This window comes from Apostichopus japonicus, chromosome 9 (genome assembly GCF_037975245.1).
Source record: "Apostichopus japonicus isolate 1M-3 chromosome 9, ASM3797524v1, whole genome shotgun sequence".
In the NCBI taxonomy this organism is placed as follows: Eukaryota; Metazoa; Echinodermata; class Holothuroidea; order Aspidochirotida; family Stichopodidae; genus Apostichopus; species Apostichopus japonicus.
This window is the reverse complement of record NC_092569.1, coordinates 31,513,451-31,541,183: the sequence shown is the minus strand read 5'-3', so window position 1 is coordinate 31,541,183 and position 27,733 is coordinate 31,513,451. Positions and strand designations below refer to the sequence as shown.

The following is a 27,733-nucleotide window of genomic DNA, read 5'->3' as shown; positions in this document are numbered from 1 at the left end:
GATGTATAAAAATCTGACATTTGCGATCATAACAGAGTTTGCAATTCCTTGTAATATATGTAAAGATTCAATTGTTCACTTCCTGCTGCAAGAGTGCTCAATACGTAGATGTAGAGCAAATAATATAATATAGTATACCTATACTGTAATGTACAGCATGTTGTAACTCGAGTTTCATGCCTCACATGCTGTAAATTACAGTATAGGTATACATATACTGTATATATATATATATATATTTACAGTCTACCTAATGAGCTGACAGAGGATTTAAAACTGTTTAACCCACAGCTTTTACTTAGATATTACAGGTTAGTGTACTACTACTCACCTAAAAGGCGCTGATTCATCGTGGCGTAAATCGGTTTCCTTCTGCGATTACTCCTCCTGGGTTCAGTCTTGGGACTACTTTCATGGCTGTTCATTTGACGTCTTCCGTAAACAGATGGCCCGCTGCGTCGGAGATGCTCTCTGTTCTTTGATTCATCTTCGTAGTCACCAGCTGGTGTGTCGTCCAGGACGACGCTCCTCCTCGTTTGACGTGACATACCCCTTCTAGTGCTTCTTGGACTGGAAGCCTGTCCTCTTCTCTTGGGGGTTTCAGAATCCTCTGACACGGTAAACTTACTTTGCCTAAAATTGAAACAAACAGTGAGTCCTTTATCCGGTTTATACAAGTCTAAACACTTGACCACTTTCCACAAAAAGACATTTTATTGTAAAAAGGTTTGGTAGTCTGTAAAAGTAAAAACTCCAAATTCATTTTGTTCTTAGATAATCAAATTAACTAATCTGTCCAATCTGACATCATCTTACTGAATCTTCACAGATCATCCCATTAAGAGATTTCCAGTGACCCATTCAGCTGAAAGCAGACTAGTGAATAACAAGAACAAACATTTATTTTGATAATGAATCAAATATGGATAATGTTCCATTTACAAGTTGGCATACAAGTACATATATGTGGATAATGTTCCATTTACTAGTTGGCATGTACTGGAAATCCATCTTGTAAGCTTTCCCAGCCTTACAACAAAACTATCAAAATATATGATTACATGATATATGAACATAATATCGAAGCTTTCTAAAGTAAGCAACATCAATCACATCTTCGCCTTCCCCTAAAAAATGCTGAATTATTGCTGCAAATATAATACACAAATTGTAGCTATACAATATATTATAGCTGCATATATATATATTGTAGCTGCATATATCATATTCAAGCTGCATGTATTATATATTGTTGCTGTATACATATAAATATCTTGTAGCTGCATATGGTCTTCAACCAAGTAGATTTACCTTCTTGTTCTGGTAGAGTAAACAGGAGAGTCCCTCAGATTGCCCGATGAGCCTGAACCCAAATCGAAAATCCGTTTTTTACTCTGTGGAGAGTCATCGAAATGACCATCCCGGATTGTACTGATAACCTCCTGTAAAATAACAATCTGCATGGTCAAACTTGGACATCAGAAAGAACGATCCTTCCCCCCACCCCCCACCACATATAAAATTGTACTGATTATCTCCTGTAATATAACAATCTGGGGTCAAACTTGGACAACAGAACAGGATACTTCTAGCCTCCCCCTCACCCATTATTTGGACTTTTGGAAGATCCTGCTGTCAATAGTCAAGAGTCCATCATCGTGATTTGCAGTTTAATGACTTAATTGTTATTATAATACCTCCATCTATTTCACCAAAGATCTATCAAAAACCAATGAAGACAATCTGTGTACACAAACTTCAGGCCTACTTCTGTGTATGCAGTATATGTCCATACTAAATAACTGGGAAGTACCATGGGCAATGGGCATGGAATTTTCCAACTTTAACCTGATCAGTCATCCATAATATTAGTGTTGCACTGTAGGCCTAACAAAGTCCAAGTGACAACCAACGTGATGCAGCCTAGGTTAAGGTGACCCATATTGTTGTGACTGGAATCGGGGACATTCATTGCTTGACTGATATGGGGGAGGGGGTGGGCAAATTTTCAAGTGCCTAAGGTGCTTAGATGTAAAATGGTGATACTTAGAGGCACTTTTGAAATAAGTTTTCAAAATGTAGCTTTTTCTTAGATGAAATTCACTTACTTTACGTGGTTCTTTGAGAGCTTGTGAGTTGCTTGTGTCATAAATTTGTGATCAATTGGTCTTAGTGTACTTCTTTGAAGAGTGTATTTTCTTCAATACTTCATTGGTGCTACTGAGCTTATTACTGAATTCCACACAAGACATACTGAAATGGGTTCTGACTTTCCACTGTTTCCACTTTACACTGGCCCACCTGAAATACTGGTTAGTTCCATTCTGCGACAGCACACTTGACTAAATTTTGTTTTTACAATTATTTTACTAATAATGTGGGATATTTTCGAAATTCCTGTACATTTTGACGAATCGGGGATATTTTCGGGGACACTTGTTCATCGGGGACAGCACACTGTAATCGGGGACTGTCCCCGAAAATCGGGGACGTCTGGTCACCTTGGCCTAGGTACTAGAGAAGGCCATGGCTGAATTTTAACCAACAGCACTAGGCCTAAGCGAGGCCCTGGAACAATTTAGGAATGCAACATAAAGTATGAAGCGTTATACTGCAGAGTACAACTAAAGTGACAAAAACTGACAAAACATGACTACAAGAAGGCATAACTAGGCTTAAATTAGACTAGCTTATGCTACAAATTTATAAATTACCAAACTAACTTTGGGCTTTGGCAATCCAAATTCAGCATCCATATTGTACTTGCTCATTTCGTTTAGGTCGATGATTCTTTTCTTTTAAGAATAAAATTACTGTTAGATGTAACAATATAATCTAAACTTACACCAAACGCTGAAGTACAACTAAACACAGCCTTCCTGATCCTAGTAGTTGTATATCATAGCCATAGATTTCCATTCGTGTAGGCATAGGCTAGTAACAGTGTGTATGATAAGGCTGCTGTTTTGTACTGTGCCATGTCATTGTTAACAGACTATACGGTAATATGTATTGTCGATGTCTGAGACGTTTCAATGTAGTTCGTACATGCTACGATCTGATTGCATAACACAATAGCTCTAGGAACAAAGCTCCTTCAACGGAGGTTCATGAGAATCATTAAGAAATAGAGAAATGAAAAATGTACCTCGGATCCGCTTCTTGAGTTTCTAGTTCGAACTGGTAGGAATGCATCTGATGTACCTTCGTGGCCTTCGCTTAATCTTGTTCGGACCATTTTCGAAGGTATTCAAGGTCGGATTTTTCGTCTGCCTGTTCTCACATACCGGAGATACCGCTAGCTAACAATGATAATCTGAGTACCGCTATATTCAGTCGTAAGAAAGAAGGACGAAAGTAACTCGCAATATTTCTACAGAGTAGAGTATATTCGAACTGAAGCTTTCGAAGTATCACTTGAACTTGATATGCTTACAAGATTTGATCTTTTTTGAAGCTTAAAACCCTTCTTTGTGAATAAATGAGTTCAGTCGTAATGCGCATTCACTTTATTATTAACATAATTTGTGAAAGGGCAGTGTGGCGGGAAATTCGTATTTTCAATCGCGGGAACATCTCATCATACATTCTTATGTGACTCTCAAAGTTCAAACAATGATTTTCATGTTTAAAAAGCTGGAAACACACCCATGATTAACTGTTATGACATATCTTGACGTTAAGTTCGCGAAAGCGTAATTTGCGATCTCAATTCTGAGCATTTTGGCAGTTAAATTAGTGTTAGCAATGTATGTGAATCTAGACGTATCGATTGCTGTAATTTTGTTTACCAATACCCATCTCGCTATACTATGACATCATCAAGTGAGATTTAAAAGAAAAAGTTCCAGGCAAGAGTACAGCGTTCTTCACACATTAGAGCAAAGAAACATTTTGTTTTCAACTTAAAAAAATAAAATTAATGAACACTTACCTCTGTTCCTTTCTTGAACAGTAAACGGCATTACTAACCACGTAGAGTATGTCGGTGGCGTTCGTATATAGGGAGACGGGGGAGGGGGGGGGTGGGGTATATGATCCTTGACCTCCTTCGTCAGTCGGAGGAAACTAGGTTCAGTCAGGATAGTTTTCCTATTTTTCATACAAGAAGTCGGTGGAAAATTAGACCACTCCCCCGTGACCAGGACGTGTGAATAAGTTGTGTGGGGATGCTGGGGAGGGGAGGGACTACGCCCACACCTTTAAACTTCCGCCCCAAAGTTCAAACGTATGTTTTATATTAGCTTTCGTTTGGACCCAGCTATATATAGGCCTATAGGAAATTATACTCTAAATATCTCACGTCTATATATATATATTTTTTTGGGGGGGGGACTGAACCCCCGACCCCCTCCCAGTATGGGAGTCGGATTCAACGACCCCCCGGGTCACACCTCTCCTTTATAGAATCCTGATTCCTGTGATTTTAAGACTACAATTGAGCTCAATATATAGCTTAATATGATCGCAAGTTTGTGCTAGCAAACCGGCGTAGGAGCCTATTCTTGCATTTTATCAGGTTCAAACGCCTGTGCATATACACCCCAAACTGGACATCGTTGGCCAGGAAACTAGTCTAATTTCTCCAAGACTGAAAGGTAAACAATCTCCGGACGGAAAGGTTTCCTCGACTGACGATGGTAGGGGTTACATCCCGGCCCCTCCCTTGCGCACGCCACTCACGCGTTTCAGCATTGAAGATAACTTACAATCTAAAAATAGTAAACGGAGGAGGGGGGGGGGGGGGTGTTTTGCGCCTCTTGCCCCAACATTAATAACTAATATCCTGCCCTTTGCCACAGTCGAACCCAGGAGGTGAATGGGTTGTGGCTTCAGACTACCGATGCAGGCTCTGAAACACACAGAGAACAACGCCTAAATAGTGTATTCACCGTTCAGTGATAATGAGAATACGATTCAGAGCAAAGATGATTGGTAAGATACAACTATCACATTTAGGTGCGTCAGAATTACGCACACTCGCGATTGCGTTATTTTTACGGATGACGTACATTGGCTACACACCTGAGGGAGGTGGGATTTGGGCTAGCTGACATCCAGACCGGAACAACGGATAAACCCTCGATAACTATTGCCCTACCGCGCGAATGATCAAATTAGGCTGTCGAGAGAGGCCAGGCATAAGTGTCACGTGATGAGGTAAAGGGATTGGATTGGGTGGGTATATTGGGTAGAGAGCGTGGTAGTACACAATTGTACGTGTTTGGTAGCCCTCGTCCTTTGTGTTGGGAAATCAACTACAACATTATATGTTGACCGAGGATCACTGGACAAGTGTGCTGCCCTCTATTATGTAAGTTACGTCACATTTATTGAATCGCGCTCAATTTTCTGTGCAAATCCTAAATTCACTACAGAATCATGTTATACATAGGGACTCTCTATAACCGCTGCAGAATGCAGCCCGTCGCTTGGTTAGAGTCATTTCAAAGAGAAGTACATGTTGACCAGAAAGGGGGGGGGGGGGGTATAGGCCTACATAAGTATAGGAACAAAGTATGACAATTTTCAATCAACTATTCACAACTATATAGTTATAGGCCTGTACATCACTATACTCACATCACATTCTTCACAGAAACCAAATAGCATGCCATAACATCACATCCACCACAACTTAACCCCATGTGCACCCCACCCCAACTCTTCAAGTAGTATAGCATATAGAAATGCACTGCTTCGGACATACACGTTGGTCGGCTAATACCAGCATTAAACTACATGCATGTGTGTGCACGTCTTTCCTGATATGATGGACAGTAGACAACGTGCATCCCTTCTTCAATTGGACAAACAAAATTGGTTTTTCCTTTTGAATTCTGATCGAATCTTGAGCTGATCTCTTAGAAGGCTATACTATAGCCTGGTAAAACCAATCAATACCAGTACGATATAATATATTTTCTGTGAAAAAGATGGTAAATTTCTTCCGTTTGCTATAATAGATATATAACAGATAGTCGTTTTTTGAAGAAACTAATATCACTTTCCAGCAGATTCACACAACAAGTGCTATGGTCTATATGCATAAACCTAAATACGAAACGGGCCAATATTTCTTCTCGCTCCAAAAGCTGAAGTTTGTTAAAAATTTACCCGCACTATTGTATACATTTAAGGGTGCAACCATCGCTTTGTGCTGTAAGGTAGCTGATATGTTATGTCATCTATAGGCAAGCGGCTCCCCTTCTCTCTGAGAATATTTGAAGAAGAGAAATCAGATGCGAAATAGTACTATGTTTTGCAACGTTTGAAAAAGATGTTAAAATATATAACAGTGCAATTGTTACCTCATATACATGTTACATATCTATATAATGTTGACCTAGACCTCTTTTGTTAACACTTTCACTGCGTGGGGGTGGGGGTGGAGTGGTGGGGAATGAACTCCTCAGTGCTTCTTTTATTCTGGTTAAATTGTACTGAGATTGTTCATTGATAACAATCTAACTGGGCGACAGTTAATTTTCGTAAACGACGCCTGGTCATTTCCCCAACGTACGACATCCAAACCTGAAGTCTTTATTTGGCACTAAATCTCGACAACTGCGAAATACGACGGAAAATTTCATCAACGGGAAGCAAAGATATAAGACCGGTGATTAAAAAATGATATCGTTCATTCCAATGTCTGCAGTGACATATACAACTAGCGATCTCATGGCAGTTTAGCCAATAGTGATTTGTTCGACTACTGATTCTACGGATGCCCATAAGATAATTAACAACAGCCTCTCCTATTTTTATGAGGCGTAACGCACGTTATCTAATAGGCTGGTCGGAGCGAGATACGGTAGAATATGAAAACAAGGTTTCCACAATTTGACCTGTGGTGAAACCAAATGACCTTTGACCTCCATAAAAACAATAGGCTTCTTGTACATAACGTGTCACTTCTAAATACTATACATGAGATTGGTGCAAGCTTTCCTTTTTGAGATATCGTGTTTACAAGGTTTTCACAATTTGACCCATACTTACCCCAAATAACCTCCACCAAAACAATATGGATCTTGAACTCAACGTTTCACAACTACATACTATATGAGATTGGTCCAAGCTTCCCTTCTCGAGATATCTTGTTAAACGCAAGGCGTCACACACATGTGTGCACTCATCCGCCAGCATGACTACATGAAAAAAAAACTACCCCCCCAAAAAAAACGGATGCGAAAGAACGAAAACAATCAAGATATGTGTTAGCTTTATAGTGTATTTACTACTGAGATGAAATGGCTATAGATCTAAAAATATTAACCAAAGGTTTCAAATTTAATTAATTAAGTTATTAATGCCACTGATGAATATTAAAAACCCTGTATTAAATTCGAGAATAAAGCCGCTATATCATTGCACAAGTTTGTATATAGTCGTAAGTAATTTACGTAAACATAATTGTGTTTATCACACACACATGCACGATACAAAGACACATACACGATACAAATACATTGGTCATGGTGAAAGGATAATATACAACGTATAAATTTACAGTGTTAATAATACACCGCATCGCAATAAATTGACATGATTTGCTGTCTTTGTCAGGTTACACGTGCAGTGTCTTGACAGCTGAACAACTTTTGTAAAAGATGGTACATTAAGGTAAACATGATAACTCGTTAAGAGCATATTCTCGATGCAGCAAGCCGTGATAATTGTTTGACTAATTATCATGCTAGTGTTCACTCTGTATGGTACTCAGTCACGTGTCAAAAACACTCCTAGCATGAACAACCCCAAACGTCTTCATGTTTTCTAACAGAAACATGATAATCATTTCGCTGTTAATGTCAATACAAGTGCCTTGAAGCATAACATGAATGTACCATATATAGCCAAAAAAAATACTACCAACTGGGTATTCTAATTCTATTGTGAAACGTTAATGGAAAATTCTCCTGTTATTTTGAATGACAAATTTTCAAGTTTTGATGGAAGACTGCATATCACATATTTAAGTTCATAACCAAGTTATGGTGTAAGTCACTGACAAGTCAGCAACTGTGGAATGATGTGACCATACTGATTATTATGTCAAGATGTTCTATTAAAACAGATAGACTCAGATGTCTCAATGCTCTGGGTACAATGTCCTCTCTTCTTGATGACTGGTTAGAGCTGGTCCAACTTTCTCTGGCTCTTCACAATCTACTTCAGTTCCAGTCATTTCAGTTTTAATCTCCGGAGCAGAAAGTCGAGTCGACCCCACCATGCAACTGCTATCTTCACCAACTTGTCCATTGCCTTTGGTCGTTTCAACCTCACTTACTCCATGCGTAACTGCAAATGAAATTTCTTCTGATTGCCGTCCATTGCTACTAACGCCAGGAACAAGACTATTATTTCTTTGACCTCTACTGAAACCTACAACTATATTTGTATCTGCAGGGGACTAAGCTCTTACATTTCTATCATTTTGCTGCGGAAGGGAGCCTGATACATCAGAGACCCCCGTGTCGACAGTCCGTTCAGGAAGACTTGGATTTTTTCTCTTCGGTTCATACTCCTCGTGTTTGATAAAAACTCTTTATAAAACCTTCACCGCAATATCTGCATTTGAAGGGTCTCTCGCCTGTGTGTTGTCTCTCATGGACCATGCGGTCTCCACTGGAGATGAATGATCTGTTGCAGAACTGGCACGAATACGGTTTCTCGCCTCTATGAGAGCGTTCATGCCTTCTGCAGGAACTGAGTAGACTGAATGGACGCTGGCAGTACATACACTTGTACGGCTTCTCTCCAGTGTGGGTTCTCACATGATTCTGCAGAAGAGACTTTAGGTGAGATGAATAATTGCATATGTCACAGCCGAATGGTTGCTTCCCCGAGTGCAGTCTCTGATGATTGGTGTGACCGACTCGTGATGTGAAGGTTTTGACACAGGCCAGGCACTTGTAATTCTTTGCTTTGGCATGTTCTTCCCCATGCAGTTGCAGCTCACGCATCTCCTTGAAAGATTCTGTGCAAAAGTTACAACCGAAAGGTTTGTCATCGCCGTGGCCAGTTTCATGAGCGTCCTTTTCAGACTCTGTCGCGAAGGTTTTCGCACAGATCCTGCAGCAGTAGGGTCTGTCTCCGATGTGCTTACTTTTTAGATGGTTCTTTAACTCGCCAGATTTGACGAAGGTCCTACAACAGTACTTGCACTGAAACGGATGTTCTCCCGTGTGCCTTCTCTCGTGTTCCTTGCAGCCGCCACTCCTCGCAAATGTTCTGTCACAGTACTGGCACTTAAACGGCTTTTCCCCGCTGTGTAACTTTTCATGCTGTTTGAGACCGTGACATGTGGCAAGATGCAATCCACAAATTAGGCACTCGAAAGGTTTTTCCTTGGTGTGAGACCGCTTGTGTTTGACAAGAGCTGATGGGTACTTGGCATCTCGGCCACAAATTTCACATATGCAACTCTTCTTCTTCGTACTGTGCGTCCTCTGGTGCAGTTCGAGAAATGCTTTGCTGCTGTACATCTTTTCGCACTGTTCACACTGAAATATCTCACCACCCTTAAACAGCCCCCTGGTATCCTCAGACGAGGATGGTGCATTAGTACCACTATTGAAGTGATCCTCATCTGTGCAGACGAAACGGTGAATATAGAAATGTTTTATCTGAGGTTGTTACCATGTGCATAATGAATAAGGGGTTAATCAACGGTCTAGCGTGCGTTACTCACAGGATTAATGCACGATCGGGGGATAATGCAAGCGATGCACGAGGGCGGAGCCCGAGTGCATCCAGCGATAGCATTAACACCCGGAGTGCATTAATCATGTGAGTAACGCACGCTAGACCGTTGATTAACCCCGTTCATTCATACACTACCATTTGTGTGGGGGAAAAATCATAAAACAAAACATTTTTGGTTACATATAACCAAAGATTTATTAAAGTGATGCCCCGTAATTTTACCGTGTGTTACTCACAGGATTAACCATGGTCAGCTGACCTGAATGGACCAATAGGATTTAGGAATCTTTACTAAGTATGAATGAACTGCTGCTAAAGCATAGTTTATCAGTAAGTGAAGGAAAATCAATAATGATGAACAATGTCCACTGTATCCTTTTAGGGTCTTCTAGTTAAAGCCAACAGAAATTGATTCAAACATCATATCTTGCCAAAATATTATTCTTCTATTTACCCATACTGCAATCTTAAATCTTCATTCCAACAGATACACTTGAATCTATGTTGCAGACTATTTTTTAAAGTATCCTAAGCTTTTAACCATTTTATTAACCATTTACTTTCTTCTATTTACGTGTATATTTACATTTGTATATTTGTCTTATTCCTTGATCTTTGGAAATTTCAGATTCTGTTTATGCAGTTAGTGATACACAAATGAATTGAAATGAGGATAAAAAACAAATAACCCTCCCATTTCCCTTTGCCCCCCCCACCCCCGGCCCATCTATGAAGGGTTACTATAGTTTGTCTGAACTAACAGGGACAGGTCTAAATTCTCCCTCCCTTTTTGCAATATCATTAATGTTACTGAACAATATATCAAGCTGTCGACTGTCGTATCACAAATGATCTTTTTAGGTAAGTTTCAGTTTACAACAAATTGTTAATGATAAATTATATCAAAGGAGTAGGGACCTGATCAAATAATAGACAAGAAACAATCATTTTCACAGAGAATGCAAATTTATGCAACCATCTGCCTCTTTGCAGGTTGTTCAACATGAGTTTTCAAGGTCTGAGAGTGCAGTATGTGAATCAACGGTTATAAACTGGTTGTCCACTCGGGTTGTCAGGGAGGATAAACTTTTCGTTTTGTTTATTCCAGTATAAATTGCATAAAATACAGTTCATAAATAGGAAAATGGTGAGTATAATAAATAAAATAAATAAAATGTTATGTGCATTCATAAAATGCATAAAAGTTAGGAAAACAGTAACCCAGTTAGGGAATAAAAATTGTGGAAACTATACAAATAACATCAAATCAAGTCATTTAGAGTGTCATGTTGAATAAAAATAGATGCTCTCTATACAAACGAGTTTCTGAAAACTTGCACTCTATATTTTGGTGTCAATGCACGATTCCTGAGATTATAGCTAGTGTGTCGACACATTGATTTCAGTTCTGCATGAAGCGGGTGATATTCTTCTCTTTGAATATTCCTACTTAGTCTGATAAATTCACGCCTAGCTCCACCATTGACCTGATCAACCATACTCTCATAATCCAACCTGAATGCTCTGATTCTTTGTTTATCACAGGCAAGTAGAAAATGATACCAAACAGGACCAGTATATGGGGCAGAATCGATGTTACAAATACTGTACTTTGTTATCTTGGACCATCAATTGATCCCTAACAACCATTTTATCAGTGGGAAACTTATTCACCTTGAATACTTCTGTCTCTCTCTTCCTCTTCCTCCTGCACCCTCTCAGCACCTCCATCTTCATCAAGTTCTGCCTCTGATTCACCGCTTCCATCTTCCGGTTCAAGTTTGATAACTACACTAACTGGGTATCGAAGAGAAATGATTAGTATTCATTTGTCTTTGACAAAAACTTTGTTCTCTTCTAAAATATGTTTCACTAAGATTGAGAGCTTACCTTTTCTTTATTAATAATAATATAAATAATATTGAGGTTTCATATAGCACAGACATATCCACTGATAACGGTGCTCAAGGCGCATAACAATATTACCCCTGGTCAACGATAACCTGTCAAACATATAGACAATCCCTCCACATGGCAGCAGCTAAACAGCACCCAAATGACAATTTATCTCACAGGTTCCCATTCATACCCCAGGGTGGAGAGAGGCATTAGAGATATAGCGCATTGTCCAAGAACACAACACAATGATCTGTCCAAGCCTTAGTCCACTGCTGTTCACATTTGTGTAGCAGTTTTGAGGTTACAAATATTGGTATTCTTAATATACAGAAAATGCTATGGTTCAGTGTGATGAGCCTTTACTGACACTATGATGAAGCAGCAATTTTTGCAAGCAATAACAAAGGTATTCTAGTTCAGGCTCTGTACAAAAGTTCATAAATTAAATGCTAGATGGTCAACTCAATTGTCAAAATGAGTTTACAGTAGTATCTGAAATCTCAAAATGTAACCATTCATGATATGTGGCAACCTTAACAAAATCAGACAGATTCGTAAGTTCCTTGATTGTGGTCTTGGGTCTCGTAATATCTCATCTTGACTATTGTAATGCTTTACTGATTGGTTTACCTGCCTCTAGTACCCTGCTTCCCTTACAGTCTATACAAAACCGGGCTGCGAAAATGATTCTGTACAGAAGAAAATATGACAGTGCCAGGGACTATCTTTTCACTTTACATTGGCTCCCCATTGAGCAACGCATTACATTCAAGGTTCTTTGTTTGATTTATAAATGTATTAATAAACAGGCCTCCGATTATTTGTGTAAGATGTTTACTAGGCGTGTTTCGTCATACCGCATAAGAAGCATATATCTGCTACTATTTTAAACGTTCCCGCCACCCGCAAAAAACAGATTTGCAACCATGTATTTTCTGTAACTTGTGCCAGGCTTATCAATCCACATTTCTCTTTTTCAAAAAAGGTCTGAAGACAGTTCTCTTTGATGGGCCTTTAAGTAATCCTCTTTTTCTTTTTTCTGTCTTGTTGCTGTTTTTGTTCATTTGTATGTTTTATTTTTTCCTTGTAAAGCACCATAGAATATCGTTTTAGTGATGGCGCTATATAAATGCCTTATATATAGATATATATGAATGAAATTAAAGTAACAGTACTTCATTCTTTGCTTACTTTTATGGACAAAACAATGAGTAACATGAAAGATGGTGATTCCCTACATAATAAGATACCATAAACTTTCAGAACTATATCAGATCTGTATGGGCTTTCAGAAAGGGATGGGTGGGGTGCCTCATTATAAGACTTGCAAACTGCTCAGAATGCTTTCTACAAAAAACAAAATGAAATTGAATCTGCTAACTCATTTGATAGCAAGTATTTTATGATACAATACAGCAAAATGTCATTCTTGTCAGTATTTTCTGAATTGAAAGAATCTAGTTCTATCTACCATCACCTGTGCTATAATCATCTGAGGATGTGTCATCTTCCTCTGCTGTGTCCAAAGGTTTGTCACCTTCACCATTCCTCATTGAGGATAGACCATCCTCATCTGCATCTCTGTAAACATCTTTGTCCTCACCATCACTGTCATCTTCATCATCATTTTCATCTCCATCTCCCATCCCATATCCGATGGCTCTGTCTTGATGATTACTCCTCTACCTATATCACAAAAGATTAATCCAACAATAGCTCTAGTGTCAATTTAGTTTGATTTATTTATATATTTATGTACAAGTGGGATACAGAGAACTGTACAAACATGAACAAGTAGCTGGGTATAAACATATAGTACAACAGACTGGATAAACTGTGTGGCATACCAGGGAATAACAGGTATCGCATCGATACAAAATTGACAAGTTCCTATACAAGAGTAAAGATGTATGGCAGTTTTGGAACACAGGAACCATAATATATATTAAATAAGAGAAAGTTCAGACCATTCAGAACTGCTACACTGCGACTTTGTTTTTATGTATTATGTTTTGTAAAGCACTCTGAAGCCTTTGCATATTGCGCTATATCAGTTGCATATATATATATATATATACACACAAATTTGAACACTAAATTAAATTCCCTGTATACACATAGTATACACATATGGGACACACAGTAGAGAGTGCATAGACGATATTCAGCATAGCATATACACATTTTACGTGGGCAAGCAGCATGGGTTACACAACTTCAATTGGAATGTATGCCTGTACTTACTATAGGCCCACATCCTTTGACTTGACAAAGAAATTGAACAAGAATGTAGGCCTACCCACTTGCAAGTAACCATCATACAAATTATTACTTATTTTGAAAGAGGGAAGGTATTATTTGAAGAACACATGATTTGCAATCCTAACGGTACTTGCTCTAATTCTGTTATATCCAGTCATAAGATCTTTGCTAGTTTTCAAAATGTGGAAATGTGAAATGATGGACTACAATTAAAAATAAGTCTGGTTGAGAAAGGCTTCAATGCTAGAAAAAAGATTTACACTAGTCTACAGTATGCATGAAGCAAATTTAAAACTTGTCCAATATATCATCCCATAGAGATTGTTTCTGTCATGGATGCTACCCACATGATGATATATCTATGTACCTGATTTGATGGTTAGCCCTGAATTTTTTAAGCCTGCGATTGCATCTGTGTCTTCATCACTATGTATCTCCTTCTTTACAAAGGAAGTCATTTCTCTGTGGCCTGTGGGGATAGAACAATCAATTAGTAGACTACACAGTACTTCAAACCTGTCAACCTGTTTGACCCCCAAAATAGGGAGAATAACATTTTCAGGGCTAAAAATAGGGAGAACAAGGGGAAAATAGGGAGGTTGGTAATTTTCAACTGAAATGATATAAATACTCCTAAATATGTATATAGTCTACTTATGCAATACAGTGAGAGAAACATCCAATCAGTGTTTCTTGTTGTAGTTTACAGCAGCTCGCTTCGCTTTCTCCAGGGTTTCTTGAGTAGGCTTCCATTTGAAACAGGGAACAGTGGACTCTGGGTACGGCGACTTCATGGCTAATATGCTAGATAGAGTCCCATCAAGCTTGAGACTTGACCGACTGTCTGTCTTGTTCTTTCGAACTACACTGAATAAATAGCTTTTCCTGTTCAGTGTTACTGTGGGGAATTACTAAGCATAGGACTATTTGTTGGCTATTTTCAGAAATGTCGCAAGTGATGAAACATTAAAAAACCTGGAAAATAGAATAAGAAACCGGGAGGCCGGGAGATTCGGGTAAAACCGGGAGAGTTGACGGGTCTAGTACTTCAACTCAGAATCCATGTTTTGCTGTGAAAGGCATAGCCCCCAACGTTTGAGAAGGCAAATGCTGGTCCATGCCACGAATCGCAGTCCTGGGGGAGGTGTCTCCATCCCCTTTGATTTTTTTTTGAATCCTGGTGATGCCTACGTGTAAAATGGTGGCACTTAGAAAAGGCTTTTTGTCACCCAAAATTTTCTGAGAAATATAATTCATTCTTTCCCTTGGCATGAACATGTTCTCTGCTCGCCCCAATGAAAAGAAATATATATAAGGCTAATTTTAGGTTCCAATGATGCTGTAAATGAGGTTTTATACTCTATTATGCTAAATGCTCAAGAAATAATGGTTGCTAAGTCAAAATTTGATGAAATTTTTTGTTATGTATACTTGACAATTACAATGCGGGTTTTTTGGAAGCTTGCCCGGGTCAGCAGGTTTGGGTGTTATAATGCGGGTCCATCCCGCGAAATGGGGGTCTGTTGGGAGCTCTGGAAAGGCAAAACTGCATATCCACCCTGATACTAGGCAGATCTGCTGGGCCTTTCAGCCAGTTTTGAATAAGAGCACATAATTTGAAAGTTCAATCCCTATAAAACATTATTAAAGCGAAGCATTTATTGACCTACTGTACTGATGGAATTAAAGCCTGAATAGATGCAAATATGGAAGAAGATTTTAAAAACTCAAAGCAAACATCTTCGAAGTGCAAGGCAAAACATTTGCCGAATGTTTTGGGCACTTGATGTTAGTGTTACTATATGGTGTTACAATGTTAGTCTAGCCAACGTTACATTACAAGTTACACTTACTAAAACTGAATTGACTTAGTATCAAGTTAGTGGTCTAGACAGCCTAGCCTATGCCTAGTTATTGTTCTAAATTAATGGAGCTGCTATTTTTCTTTAATATCGCCAGATTTCCATACAAATTGCCGGAGTTGTCAAAGGCTTGAAATTACCTTTTTGTTTCGTATTAGATTAAAAGATACCTCAAGTAATCGAGATATTGACCGATAATGCAATCGACATTTCGCTGAACTAGACCTTTCGTGAATTCATCAGTTTGGCCTAGCTTACTACTACCCTGTAGTACAAATGACAACCCTTTTTATGATTGAAGGAAAAGCCGCCACAATTCCCAACTTCTTACCGAAAGTATATGGAAGCATGCGAGACAATGAAGTAAGCCTGGATAACCAGTGTTATCTTTCCATAGTTCGGATTTGTGTTTATTTTGTCAAATTGCTTTCTGTATCGAGGGTTCAAATTTCTGATCTGATATGGTAAGCCATATGGGACAAATATGGGACCTACGGTCTATCTAGTATCTCGAATATATGCGTAAATGGAATAAACGTATTCATTCTAATATATTCAAAACCAACCGTAATAAAGGCTTTATACAGTATTAATTGGTACCGTATGTTTTTGTCATAACTGAGCATCATAATGCCTTTGGAAACTCAAACACACATATCGTAGTTTCGTAGGCCAACGTTTTCCTATCGTGCGCATCGCCTTATTCGAAACATTTCTATCAAAATGCGATTTTTTTTCCTTTCAAACTTATGAATATTTGCCAAGCTTCAGAACCCTTCCTACACCTTATTACAGCATGCAGTCATTTTGAAGTTCATAGGCATATATCATTCACAAGCAAGAATATTTTCTATGGATATATTTGCGACAGGGATGTGGATAATGGGTGTCCCCTGCCACCCCCCCCCCCCTAGCACTGGTAGAAATTAAACTAATCCAACCATTATATTTGGCTTATACGACAAAGATCTTTATGAAGAACAAACCCAGCAACCGCAAAGAAAGATATCGTTCAGTTAGGGAGATTTCCTAGTTCAATAGTAGTGTCCGACTTTATAAGTCTGTGATGTCATAGTGGCACTAGAAAATGAAACATCTAGTTTCTTATTCTTTTAGTATTTAAGGGTATGAAGACTCGCGCACAAAGAAATGTCTTATGCTGGTAATCTGACCTAGTTTCGAATGTAGAATGTTACCAGTGATAACACTGACACCAGGGCCATTGTTATAGGTCACGTGAAGAGCTTCAGTATGTCACATTCAGTAGTGGCAAATTATAGTTCCATAACAGAATGTAAACTATTGTAATACATAAAGAACAACATACACAATTGAAGCGCATGTGACTCTATGACGTCATTTTAGACTTGTTGAAGTTTCTGTTTTGTGTATACAGACATTAAAATATGTGATATGTCTATGACATAGACCAGCAGTCATCGTTTAGTGTGTATCTCCATTAATTGTCAATTCGGCTTAGCTGTGACCAATTCATATCATATGTGAAAAAAAAATCAGTTCTTGTCATTTTTATCCAGACGTATAAATGACGAATAAAAGAAGCAAATACTACTGTGTATTATTTGAAACTTACATTATTAAAAAAAAACTCACAATTGTATAAGTAATAAATCTGTCCATTCTAGTCGGCTAACAAAAGAGAAAAAAGTATTAATTAATGTAAACGTATTCTATTTGCAACAAAGCGTCGCCAACCACACGAATGCACAAACATACTTGTGGCCTTTTTCATATAACAGTATGGTCGGATGATGGAACGTTTGGAAATAATCAGACATTTCGGCGAAGAAGGTATAGCACGAGGGAAGGTGAGGCGGAGGGGTGGGAGGGGTTGGGGTGGTGGGAGGGGGATGGGAGGTATAAACATCTGACAGTACTTAGGCCTATAGGAACATGGTAAACCGGTTATTCTCTTCTCTATTTATTCTCAGTTCAATGTATTGTTTGGTTTCGATTTTTGTAAATTATCGATTTATTACTCCCAGACATTAAATTCTCGATAAACTCTCTTCAAGATTTATGAATTCAACAAATTCCTTTATTTATATTCGTTTTATATTAACGATATATTCACAACTTGTGAGCTTTATAACCGTCATCGACGTGTTAGGCGAATGATAAATAAAACAACTTGTTTTATATATTCTTAGAAACTCTTCGATTAATTCCATTCCATCTACCAACGTTATTTAGCTGAAGAAATGTCTGGATATTCCTTTAGAGATATTTTGGATTTATTCTCGGTTTATGTTCTAGATTTATTCTCGGTTAATTGATTACATTTTTGCCACATATTCTTGGTTTTTAAATGAAGAAAAAGAAGAAAGTTCTTGTCATCTTCTTGGAGTATATGAGAATTAATCTCGCAGCTATATCTCGATATTTTCTCGGTTTATGTGGATTAATTTCTAGGTATTCTCAATTTATTGGTTGATCAAATCCACACGGCAAGTCTGTTTTAATATACGTTCTAGATTAAATGGACAACTCTGTAGTATAGAGAAAACACTTTAAGCGATCACAACTACATTAAACAAGGTGTTTTTAATATATATAGAACTACATCATTTTGTAGTGAAGATATAGTTGGGAAGTTGGGAAAAGGATGCATATAGCCTCATCACGACTATAATAATGTGCAAGAAATGTTAAAAATTGCGTTTCCAACAAGCATTCCGGAAGGTGCTAAAGCAAATTGAATAATTGGTCAAGTTGGTATAAGTTGACCGAAGCATGGATGGCGATAAATTGAATCATTTTCCTGTGTTCATTTTTTAAATGTATTTCTTCATATGAATGGAAGAGAAGGATTGCGCGAATATAAAAAATGACACCACGAAGCCAACCAGTACTTAAACTTGTAAGGTGTATTCTTCATTCATTAACTTCATTTGATAGAGTTGCAAAATTGTGGAAAAATATGGAATAGTATAAACACAAACCTAAAGGAGACACTATGACATGACATACGGTAGAGAATGACAGAAATAATCCCTGTCCCAACATAACCTGCGATAGTCTAAAAAACATGTAAAGGGAACTAGACCAGTGTTTTTCAACAATTTTTTCAGAAGGAATTTTTTCATCTTCAACCTAGAGGATGAACATACTCTTTGCTTTAATGTCTCATTCTGATACTTACTGCACCCAAGACGTTACTAGTCTTATACACATGTAAAGCAGCAATTGAATTGTTACTTACAAATTTGAAATATGCGTTCATTTCTATTCATGTTGTAGCAAAATGAGACATCATTTTTAAACATAAATGTCATTTAAATGTAAAGTTTTGTTTACCGAAACACAAAAAGAGATTACTTTAAAGAACTGAGCCCCAGCTTCCAGTTTACATCGAGACAACGCTTACTACTGTTATCAATACGATGTGTGGTTTGTCCATTTTGTCCAGTGTCACGACTCTAAAGAAACAAGCAATTATAATAGGCTATATACAAGATCTTAGCCAAAAGGCTAAAGATAGTTTACTCTGTAAAGTATTATTCTCAAAAGTCTTTGGCAACAATTAAGTAAAGTAGAGCGCCTCGGGTGAAACGTTTTTGAATATCTTTGCAGATATAGTTCGATAAAAACGACCTTTTCTTGTTAGTCATTGTATAAGGTGCACTTATAAATTGCATCTCAGATCTATTTTTATCGAATAATCTGTGGAAAGTTCGAGAAATATGAAAGCAAAATATTCGTGGCGTCTCATAAACACGAACAGTGATCTATGATTGAATGTTCAAACATTAATTTATTATATAAAGATAATAACACAGAATCGTTCTGTCGAATTAATATCCAGGAATATTTTTGTCGACATAATGTATATATGCTGTGAAATTACAGTTGATACCAAAGATATAACCCAAGACGAAACTTGTGGGTAACATTGTACATAGCAGCAGTTTCCACATAGTACCCTTAACACCCCCCCCCCCTTCCCCACTCTCATTATCAGCCAATTCCCTTGCACTATATTTGTGATTATCACCCGTTTTTGCTTGTTTGACAAAAGTTTGTAGTTCCAACATATTACAGCACCACTTAGAAATTCAAAAATACATTACATTTTAGGGTAAGGAATGTCCATTACAGTTCACATACCAAATAGAAGTTGATAAAAATTATCCCTTCTATTCTTTAATTAACATGTACTATACACAAGGATGTGTTTAGTGTACAGCTCACCCGGGTATATAAGCCTGCTATTTCGTAGCCCCTGTTCGAGCGCCTCTGAAGTTGACTAAGGTTGCCGTGATCACGACGGCGTGCATGGTTCCTCTGACTTTTGACTCAAATCAGTGACTAAAAACAATTTTGCGTAGTTAAATTCTTGATTTAACGAAGAATCAAGTTTGAGAAATTGTTAAAACCAGTGTATGACAGAATAGGTGGTTTCTAGATAATTAATATGTTACGCTAAAGAGGTGGCAAAATTATTATGCAAAATTAAAAATAAAAGGTCATATAAAACTTTAAAAAAAAAGGAAAGAAAAAAAAAAGAAAGCAAAATTACAGAGCTAAAATAAGAAGTGAGAAATTTCTATTAACTGATATACAACGATGATTCACTTAAATAATGAATAGTATGTAAACACACAGTTAAAGATCTGGAATGCTGAATTAGATTATTCATGGGAATAAATAAGAGAAATATAGAGAATAAAAAGAGAAATTAAATTAAATGCATAATTAAGAATGATAAAATAGTACCGTGAAGAACAAATTTGCAAATGTATGAACTGAAAACCTTCAAGCTACAACGCGTACACCTTCTTCTGCTTAGATGTACTCCAAGACTAAACTAATCTTTTGAGGAATCAATTTCGAATGGTTCCTTCATTGATAGACATTTCATAACGTTTCGATATAATGTTAGCGCACTGTTTCATAGTTTCCCATATATAGATTGCATACTGGGCTATGTTACTGTAATACAGTCAAAGGATACCATTAGGCTTACAGAATAAAGAATAAAGAAAGTTTCTGATATATCCAGATTATTATCCATCATCGAGCACAAAAAGTGCCAATACCACAGAAACTTTTTAAAGTTTACAAAAATTATAATAATAATAATGATAATCAGGCTTTCAGACATCGGAGGCTCATCAGTCAAATTGGCTGGACTGCCTAGTTTAACAAACAGTCGATGGCGTCGTGACCTAGGCAGCAAGCAGTATGAAATCATAACAATCTAATATGACATGTTTATAACGTATTACATAACGTATATAGGCAAAATGGGGAGCAATTTTTTACTTTAAGAAGTCAAAATATTCATTTAAAAATTAAAATAAAATTGCATATTGATGAAGCCTTGGAGTCAAAGTACATTGACATCGACAAAAACATGAATCCCGAAATTAACAAGTTTAGAAGAAATCAAAGTAAACAAAAACGAATAAAACAAATAAACATGGGTCATGATGACGTCATAGATTATTTAATTTGGAGAAATTGCAGCTCGTTCGTGTGTATCTGATAAAACTAATCCAACTCCAAAACAACTACAAGGTGGTTTATATATGACGTCATATTGCGCATGAGCAGACAGATGGAATCATGTAACAACATATACATCAATAATACGATTTTACAGTAGCTGTGAACTTCATGTCTAAATGTTCGTTTTGTTCGAAAAATATTATACTCCTTTAATTCAATCTATATTTGCACATGCGCAGTTCCAACATCGAACGGAATGAATATCAACTCTCTCTGCCTCTGAAGCAAATTATTATAGCGGTGACCTTTCATAATTTGATGGATATTAAATTGTACCAATAATGAACTTTTAGATCATATTTCCCTAGAGATTACCAGTTGACCGGTTAAATGATTTACGTTAATTATGGGTAGTGCGTTAATTTATGATTACGTTGAGGGTATACGGTTTGAACCCCCTCCCTCCCCCACCCTCCCTCATTCCCCTTCCACTGTTTTTTTTTTACGATTCGATATGTTATAGAGTCTCAAATTTGGGGTGATTTACAACTTTACTTATTAAAATCAAACTTATGCATGTTGATGAAACAACGCACCGTATACCAGTGCAGTCAGTGAAGCAAATGAAGGGTAAACTTGCATAAATTAGTATAAAGTTCCACATGCTAAGTAATATTGATCAAGATTTCGGAAAAGAAGTTACCATTACACTCACTATCCATTTAGTCTCTATTCTACCGTATGATATGTCTAGGATGATAAACTTAGTAAAATGAACCATATTTTAGTTAAAGAGGTCTTTGGATTCATTGGTTGGTTTATGTACCAACAGACACGAGAGTGTGATTCCGTTCATAAAGTATGTATACTGAAGTTAATGAACCAAGCTCGTAGCCAGGAACTCTGAGTTGCAAGGGGATGGGGATTGGGCACCAACAGTTTAAAGGGGTGGCTCAACAATTTAAGGAGTGGCACAATATTTTTTCCTGTAACTTGTGCAGTTTCTCTTCTCACGGTGGTGGCACCAAACTGAGGGGTGGGGGAGTAGTCTGTTTGTGGGAGGGGGGGGACCTTGCCACAGCTTGGCTATAGGGGCCTGGAATGAATGCCACGTACTACATATATAAATAACACACAGCCAGATGAGCTAACCAAGGCTATACAGATCCATGAATCTGGTTAATTTAGGAACCGCCAATACAAATATTTCTTCAAAAGTTTGAATGATCTATAAAAATTGTGTTTGTCATCTCCTTAAAAAAAAAAAAAAAAATCTTGTAAAAATAAGTTTTTTATTTTATCAAGAAATGGACGTGCTGGTTTTTTATGTTGATCTCATTAAAAAGACTGCCCGATAAAATATCTTATAACTGGCTGTTTTAATTAAGAAACAACAAACCCTAATTATAGCACCATAGCTTGATGACCTAACCCCAAAGTACTTGGTCCTTCGAATGATAAAGACCCAGTGGAAGACTTGCGAATGTTAGAATTAGAGTCAGCCGTTTCATTTAATTCGTCATCACCGAATGGCTCTGTAGTATACCGGTTATCGCTCCACGTGCGGTTCCAAGGTTGGTCGTTACTTTCCGTGACCCACTTCATAGTTCTTGCGGAGGGTTCTAATTCACTTGTCACAGATGCCACGGTGATAATTTTACCGCGACTTGCTCGAGCAGCAGCCAATGGGCTGTCAGTATTTTCGTGACCATGGTAACCACTTTTTACATCCGTTAAGCGAGAACCGTCAGTTCTCTCACTTTGGCTAAGCTCAAGTTGATCTTTTGCTGGGTCTAACAAAATAGGATTTCTCGCTTCTTGTGCGACTTCCAATTTGCTAGCTGTTTTTACATCTGTGGTTTCTTGGTTTGTATCCAGCAAGGTGGAAACAGGGTGACTATTTTCACCTTCTGCATCTGCCTTTGGGTTGGCAGTTTTCCTTTTTCGTTTTCCTTTTTTCCTTTTCTGTTTCTTCCTGGTGCCGCCAATTATTGTATCGTCACCTAGATACAATTTTTCAAGGCTACCGACGGGTAAACTTGAAGTGTCTACATTAACCTTAATAGGTCCATTGTTACTACGAGACTTTATCGGTGGTAGAGTTGCTAAATTGGTGGGTTTACTCTCGAGAGTAATTTGATGTGAAGGAGATAAATGCTGGATAGAGTTCTGTGATGCAGATTTGGGTTTTGTTGATCTTATAAAATGTTGATTCATCGACAAATTGACATCTAAATCAGAATATGTGCCATTGGCTTTGCTGTCTCTCCCAATAGGGTTATTCCGTAATCTTTCTTTTGCATATTCATAGGAATCTGGGAGAGGCGTGTCCAGTCGGACACAGGGGTCACTAAAAGAACGCGGTCTCAACGCACGTATAAGAGTTCTCCGACCAATAGGATATCTACTCATATATTCAAAATATTCATCTATCTTTTTAGTTCTTCTTTCCGTTTCCTCGACATCTTTTTGTCTCATTTCCTCTTCGTACATTCTCCGAAATGCTTCGACATAGTTGATGGCAGCCGCATCTTTCTTCGTATCCTCTGGTTCTATTGCAGCCTTGAGTCTGTCGCGCGCATCGCATAGCAACACGCATGCGCACATAATAATAAAGCACCCACAACCAATCATGATTGGTCCATACGTTTTCAACTTGGTTAAGGTCTCGTATAGAGCATCGTCTCTTTCTTTACTCGTTACGTTGCCAACGTTATTTATCGTTTGAGAGAAATCGTTGGCTAGGAAACCGAAAACCGTCATCGTTATACTACCGGACAAGACGATTAAACCGACAAGTAGACACAACCAATTCCCTATACAAATCCTCAAGTTTTGAACGGTATTATACTTTTTCCTCTTAGTTGAGTCCGGTTGCACAATTATTTCTTCCACATCATTTTCGCCAGTGCTCTGGCTCGTATGAACTTCCGTACGATGTTGATCGTGTGGAATTCTCACTGTTGGAATGATAATGCTAGATTTGTCAAGTGCGGAACTATGAGCGGCTTGGTAATCAGTGCAATGGGCAGGTGTTACGATAATTCGACCACACTCCAGTTCTGAGTAGGCTCCTCGAATGTCGCCGTAAGAACGGGCCATCTCATTAAATAAAACGGGCAAGAAGAAATCATCTGATAGTGACCCATTCGGTTATCCGTAGATTTAAGTACATGCTTATCTGTAAAGGAAGATAGAGAAAGAAAGAGATCATTAGAAATGTTAACAACTTATGTTGAATTTCATGAATTTATACATTTTGAAGTGAAAAAGAAGATATTTGCCTAAGAGACGAAAGGGAAGCAGAGACGGGATATCTTACTGTGCATGATGTCTTGCATGCGTGTATGTTTTTATCTTTTATGTGAGCTTATCTTGTTTATTTCTTTAGCTCTTTCATAGGGGTCTATTTGTACATAGCTCTGCTATCTTGGACCTCTACATTCTGTTCAGAAACCGAAGGTTTTGGTTTCTCAATTTCTAAACCTGCTCATTGTTCGTAACAATTAAATGGCAATGTTTCCGATTTTGTTGTTGTTTTGTCCATAAACATGGAAGTAAATCTTGAATCTTGAAATATATATAGATTATATGTACCGCTCCATACATCCTCCCATTCCCCCTCCCCGACCCCTACACCCATCTGTTTTTTTTTTGGGGATTTCACCAGAAGCTTTAGATCTGTAAAATAAATCTCTACTGTGAACTTGTAGGGATCACAGTCAACTCAAGACCAAATGTGACCTAAAAATGAGAATGTGTATCATTAACATTGGATAGATATTTCGCACAGGTATATTCAAATTATGTAAAGTAGAAACAAAGAAAACATAGGAAATTTTATTTGACAGGTCTCACTTCAGTTAGTAATCTGCAGTTGCTCATTGAAAGATATTGCTAACATACCCTTATGACAACAAATCAGTTGTCACGCAAACTCACTACAAGAGATATACGGGCATTGACTTAACAGTGGTTCTATTGGGGTATATATATATATATATATATATATATATATATAGATATATAAGTGTATAAAATGTTCCAAGTAGAACACAAAAGAGTGCTCAACTCCACGTTGTGAAGAAGAGCGTAAAATCTTCTTCGAGAAACGCAAAGGCTATTATCAACAGCCACAATAAAAAAGTTCTATCAAAGGCCGTTGAAAATTCACCCAAGCATGGATGCAACTGCAGAATGCGAGAGACCTGCCCCCTCGGAGGAGAGTGCTTGACCCCTCCATAGTATACAAAGCTGAAGTGACTGCTGGAGATTCTAAGTCTATGTATATTGGTTTCTGCGGAGGGCAGTTCAAAACAAGGTTTAATAACCACAAAAAGTCGTTCAACTTGAAGAAATATCACGGAGAAACTGAGCTTTCAAAGCATGTTTGGTCTCTAAGAGAAAGTAATAGAGCCTTCCAAATCTCCTGGTCCATTGTCAGGAGATCAAACACATTGATCAACTGCAGCTCAGGTTCGTGTAATTTATGCCAGGCCGAGAAACTAGCAATAATAGATCATTCTAGCCCTAATCTCTTGAACAAAAGATCAGGAATCCTCGCAAGCTGCAGACACCAACCAAAACACCCCCAAAATAAAGTCAAAACTAAGATGAAAGAGAGATAGCTTTTCAGTACACCTCCTGACGATTGCTAGTAAGCATGAAACTCTGAGTAGAGGATTGGTTGCAAAAATCAAAATTTATATATATATATATATATTGCAATAACATATATTGCAATAATATATAATATCTATATATTGCAATAACGGATATTGCAATGTGTGACCAAAATAACTTTATAAACCAACGTAAGCCTCCATGACGCATTTGATCCGTTTTGGAAGAAAAAAAAAAAACAGAAACTGTTTCAGCAAGACACCATACGGTACTTAATAATGCGTTGAGCGGAAAACGTCTGTCTGTCCGTCTGTATGACACAATTGATTATTTTAATTCGCTCTTTGTTTTAGGTCTCTGCATACGTCTGTTGCGAGATAGTCTGTGTAATAAGTAACATTTGATTCATGCATGACGTTTATGGGAGAGGATTAAAAATCGCGATAAAATCTAGTTTGCAATTTAAATAAGTTCCCACCCGTATTTCAACGATTTCCTATGCTAATTTTCTACCCCATTTGCATTCAGATAATCGAATTAAAGTTACTTCATAAATTACACAGAGAAAAAGGGTATTTTCAAAACTAAATTCTTGTCGGGCATTTTACTATTGATGGTACAGTGGAAATCATCGTTTATTCGACCGTGAATGATTTCATTTTGAACCAATTATTCTCTTAATATATTAATTATACCAACAGTGCTTACTTTTAGCAGACAGATAGAACCGGATAAATGCTGGATAAAGCGAAGTAAATTGTACAATATAGAGTATATATATATAGCTTAATTGCGAACAGTCTTCTCCCAAGGCACGCCAGATGGGAATGAACAATTAGGCAACCAGGAAATGAATTTTCCTTGAAGATATTTTTATCACCTGCACAATTTCTTGTTGCCTCCTTTATATGTTACCTGCAGGTGTGTATGCTCTATGGATCATTAATGTACACGAGAGATTCCGTTGTACGAGCCAGAGAGGCAGTAAACACAATATCACGTGATATACACCAGGGAGAGAAATACTACTCGATGAGACAGCTCAAATCTTTCATATCATCTAATAGAGCTTACAAAGGGAGGTTTCATGTCGGTTTAATACAGTACAGAAATGCGTTAAGTATGTCACGTATATCGGTTGTTGATAATTCATAACAGTAAAATTTGTGTCAATACCTGATGATTTTTCAATATACTGCATACCGTAAGATACTAATATATATATATATATATATATATATATAATATATAATATACGTATATATATATAATATATAAAATATATATATATACACATATATATATATAATATATATATATATTTATATATATATATATATATATATAAATGAAAATCGTAATATATATATATATATATACTTATATATGTGTTTACTACAACTATATTATATATAAGCAACGGTAATGTTACAAAATGGATCAATGTGAAAAGCAAATTAGCCTAAATGTGATCAATGATTGTGACAAAAACAATATGTTATTAGTTTATGCTGCATTATACTACTGACGCAACTGATGCAAAGGATACGTCAATCAGACTTCAGAAAGAAACAAGAAGAAGAAAAAGCCCCATATGGCTTAAGATAAATCTGAATATGGTTCACTGTGTTCTCTTGGTAAACAAATACTATGCATAATTAATTAAAATACACGAAAGGGATTTTCCCGATCATTTAAAGCCTCTCTTCGTGATCGGTCTGGATGTTTATAGGTAAACCTGCCTTAGTAATACTCGACAAAATTGTATTCAATAACCACTCAAAGTTATACTCTCCTATAAAGACATGGCCGTCGAGAGCCAACACGGGGTCATGGAGACAATTATACATCGAGCCCATTTTGGAGGTCTTCATCTTTCCTTATAAGTATATTATGACAATAAG

At 37.4% G+C, this 27,733-nt stretch overlaps 3 protein-coding genes across 15 annotated transcripts in view; all 3 read right to left on the bottom strand.

Moving 5' to 3' along the window:
- The window catches only part of LOC139973432 (ATPase family AAA domain-containing protein 2-like), a 29,195-nt gene extending 25,879 nt beyond the window's left edge, over positions 1-3,316 (bottom strand). For 2 of the 3 annotated variants that reach the window (XM_071980110.1, XM_071980111.1), the window contains exons 1-3: positions 3,149-3,316; positions 1,312-1,442; positions 332-633 (exon numbers count right to left, since the gene is read on the bottom strand). In XM_071980110.1, coding sequence (XP_071836211.1) covers positions 332-633; positions 1,312-1,442; positions 3,149-3,238 — 523 coding nt within the window. In that variant the 5' untranslated portion in view covers positions 3,239-3,316. Of the gene's footprint in view, positions 1-331; positions 634-1,311; positions 1,443-2,845; positions 3,005-3,148 lie in introns of those variants that run through there. The other variant, XM_071980112.1, reaches the window with a different exon arrangement.
- A 3,885-nt stretch (positions 3,317-7,201) lies between these two features.
- On the bottom strand, positions 7,202-16,224 carry LOC139973431 (uncharacterized). 4 transcript variants are annotated; one of them, XM_071980106.1, is made up of 5 exons: positions 16,066-16,224; positions 14,240-14,341; positions 13,082-13,296; positions 11,386-11,508; positions 7,202-9,595 (listed from the first exon to the last, which is right to left on the bottom strand). In XM_071980106.1, exons 3-5 carry the CDS (start codon positions 13,254-13,256, stop codon positions 8,523-8,525), a joined length of 1,371 nt encoding a protein of 456 aa, XP_071836207.1. In that variant the 5' UTR covers positions 13,257-13,296; positions 14,240-14,341; positions 16,066-16,224; the 3' UTR covers positions 7,202-8,522. The 4 variants fall into 4 exon arrangements, with proteins under 4 accessions (XP_071836207.1, XP_071836210.1, XP_071836208.1 ...); XM_071980109.1 differs by having other exon boundaries at positions 13,088-13,296; XM_071980107.1 differs by lacking the exon at positions 16,066-16,224 and adding an exon at positions 15,875-16,047.
- Positions 16,225-21,692: 5,468 nt separating this feature from the next.
- LOC139973407 (uncharacterized) overlaps positions 21,693-27,733 on the bottom strand; it is a 316,080-nt gene continuing 310,039 nt past the window's right edge. For all 8 annotated transcript variants that reach the window (XM_071980064.1, XM_071980066.1, XM_071980063.1 and 5 more), the window contains one exon: positions 21,693-24,387. In XM_071980064.1, coding sequence (XP_071836165.1) covers positions 22,611-24,308 — 1,698 coding nt within the window. In that variant the 5' untranslated portion in view covers positions 24,309-24,387 and the 3' untranslated portion in view covers positions 21,693-22,610. The remainder of the gene's footprint in view (positions 24,388-27,733) is intronic.

Coding starts and splice junctions, on each gene's coding strand:
- LOC139973431 (XM_071980106.1), bottom strand. CDS start 13,256: ATGGGAGATGGAGATGAAAATGATGATGAAGATGACAGTGATGGTGAG. Junction 11,509..13,081: donor TGATTATAGCACAGGTGATG/GTAGATAGAACT, acceptor TTCGATACCCAG/TTAGTGTAGTTATCAAACTT. Junction 9,596..11,385: donor GAGAGACAGAAGTATTCAAG/GTGAATAAGTTT, acceptor TCGTCTGCACAG/ATGAGGATCACTTCAATAGT.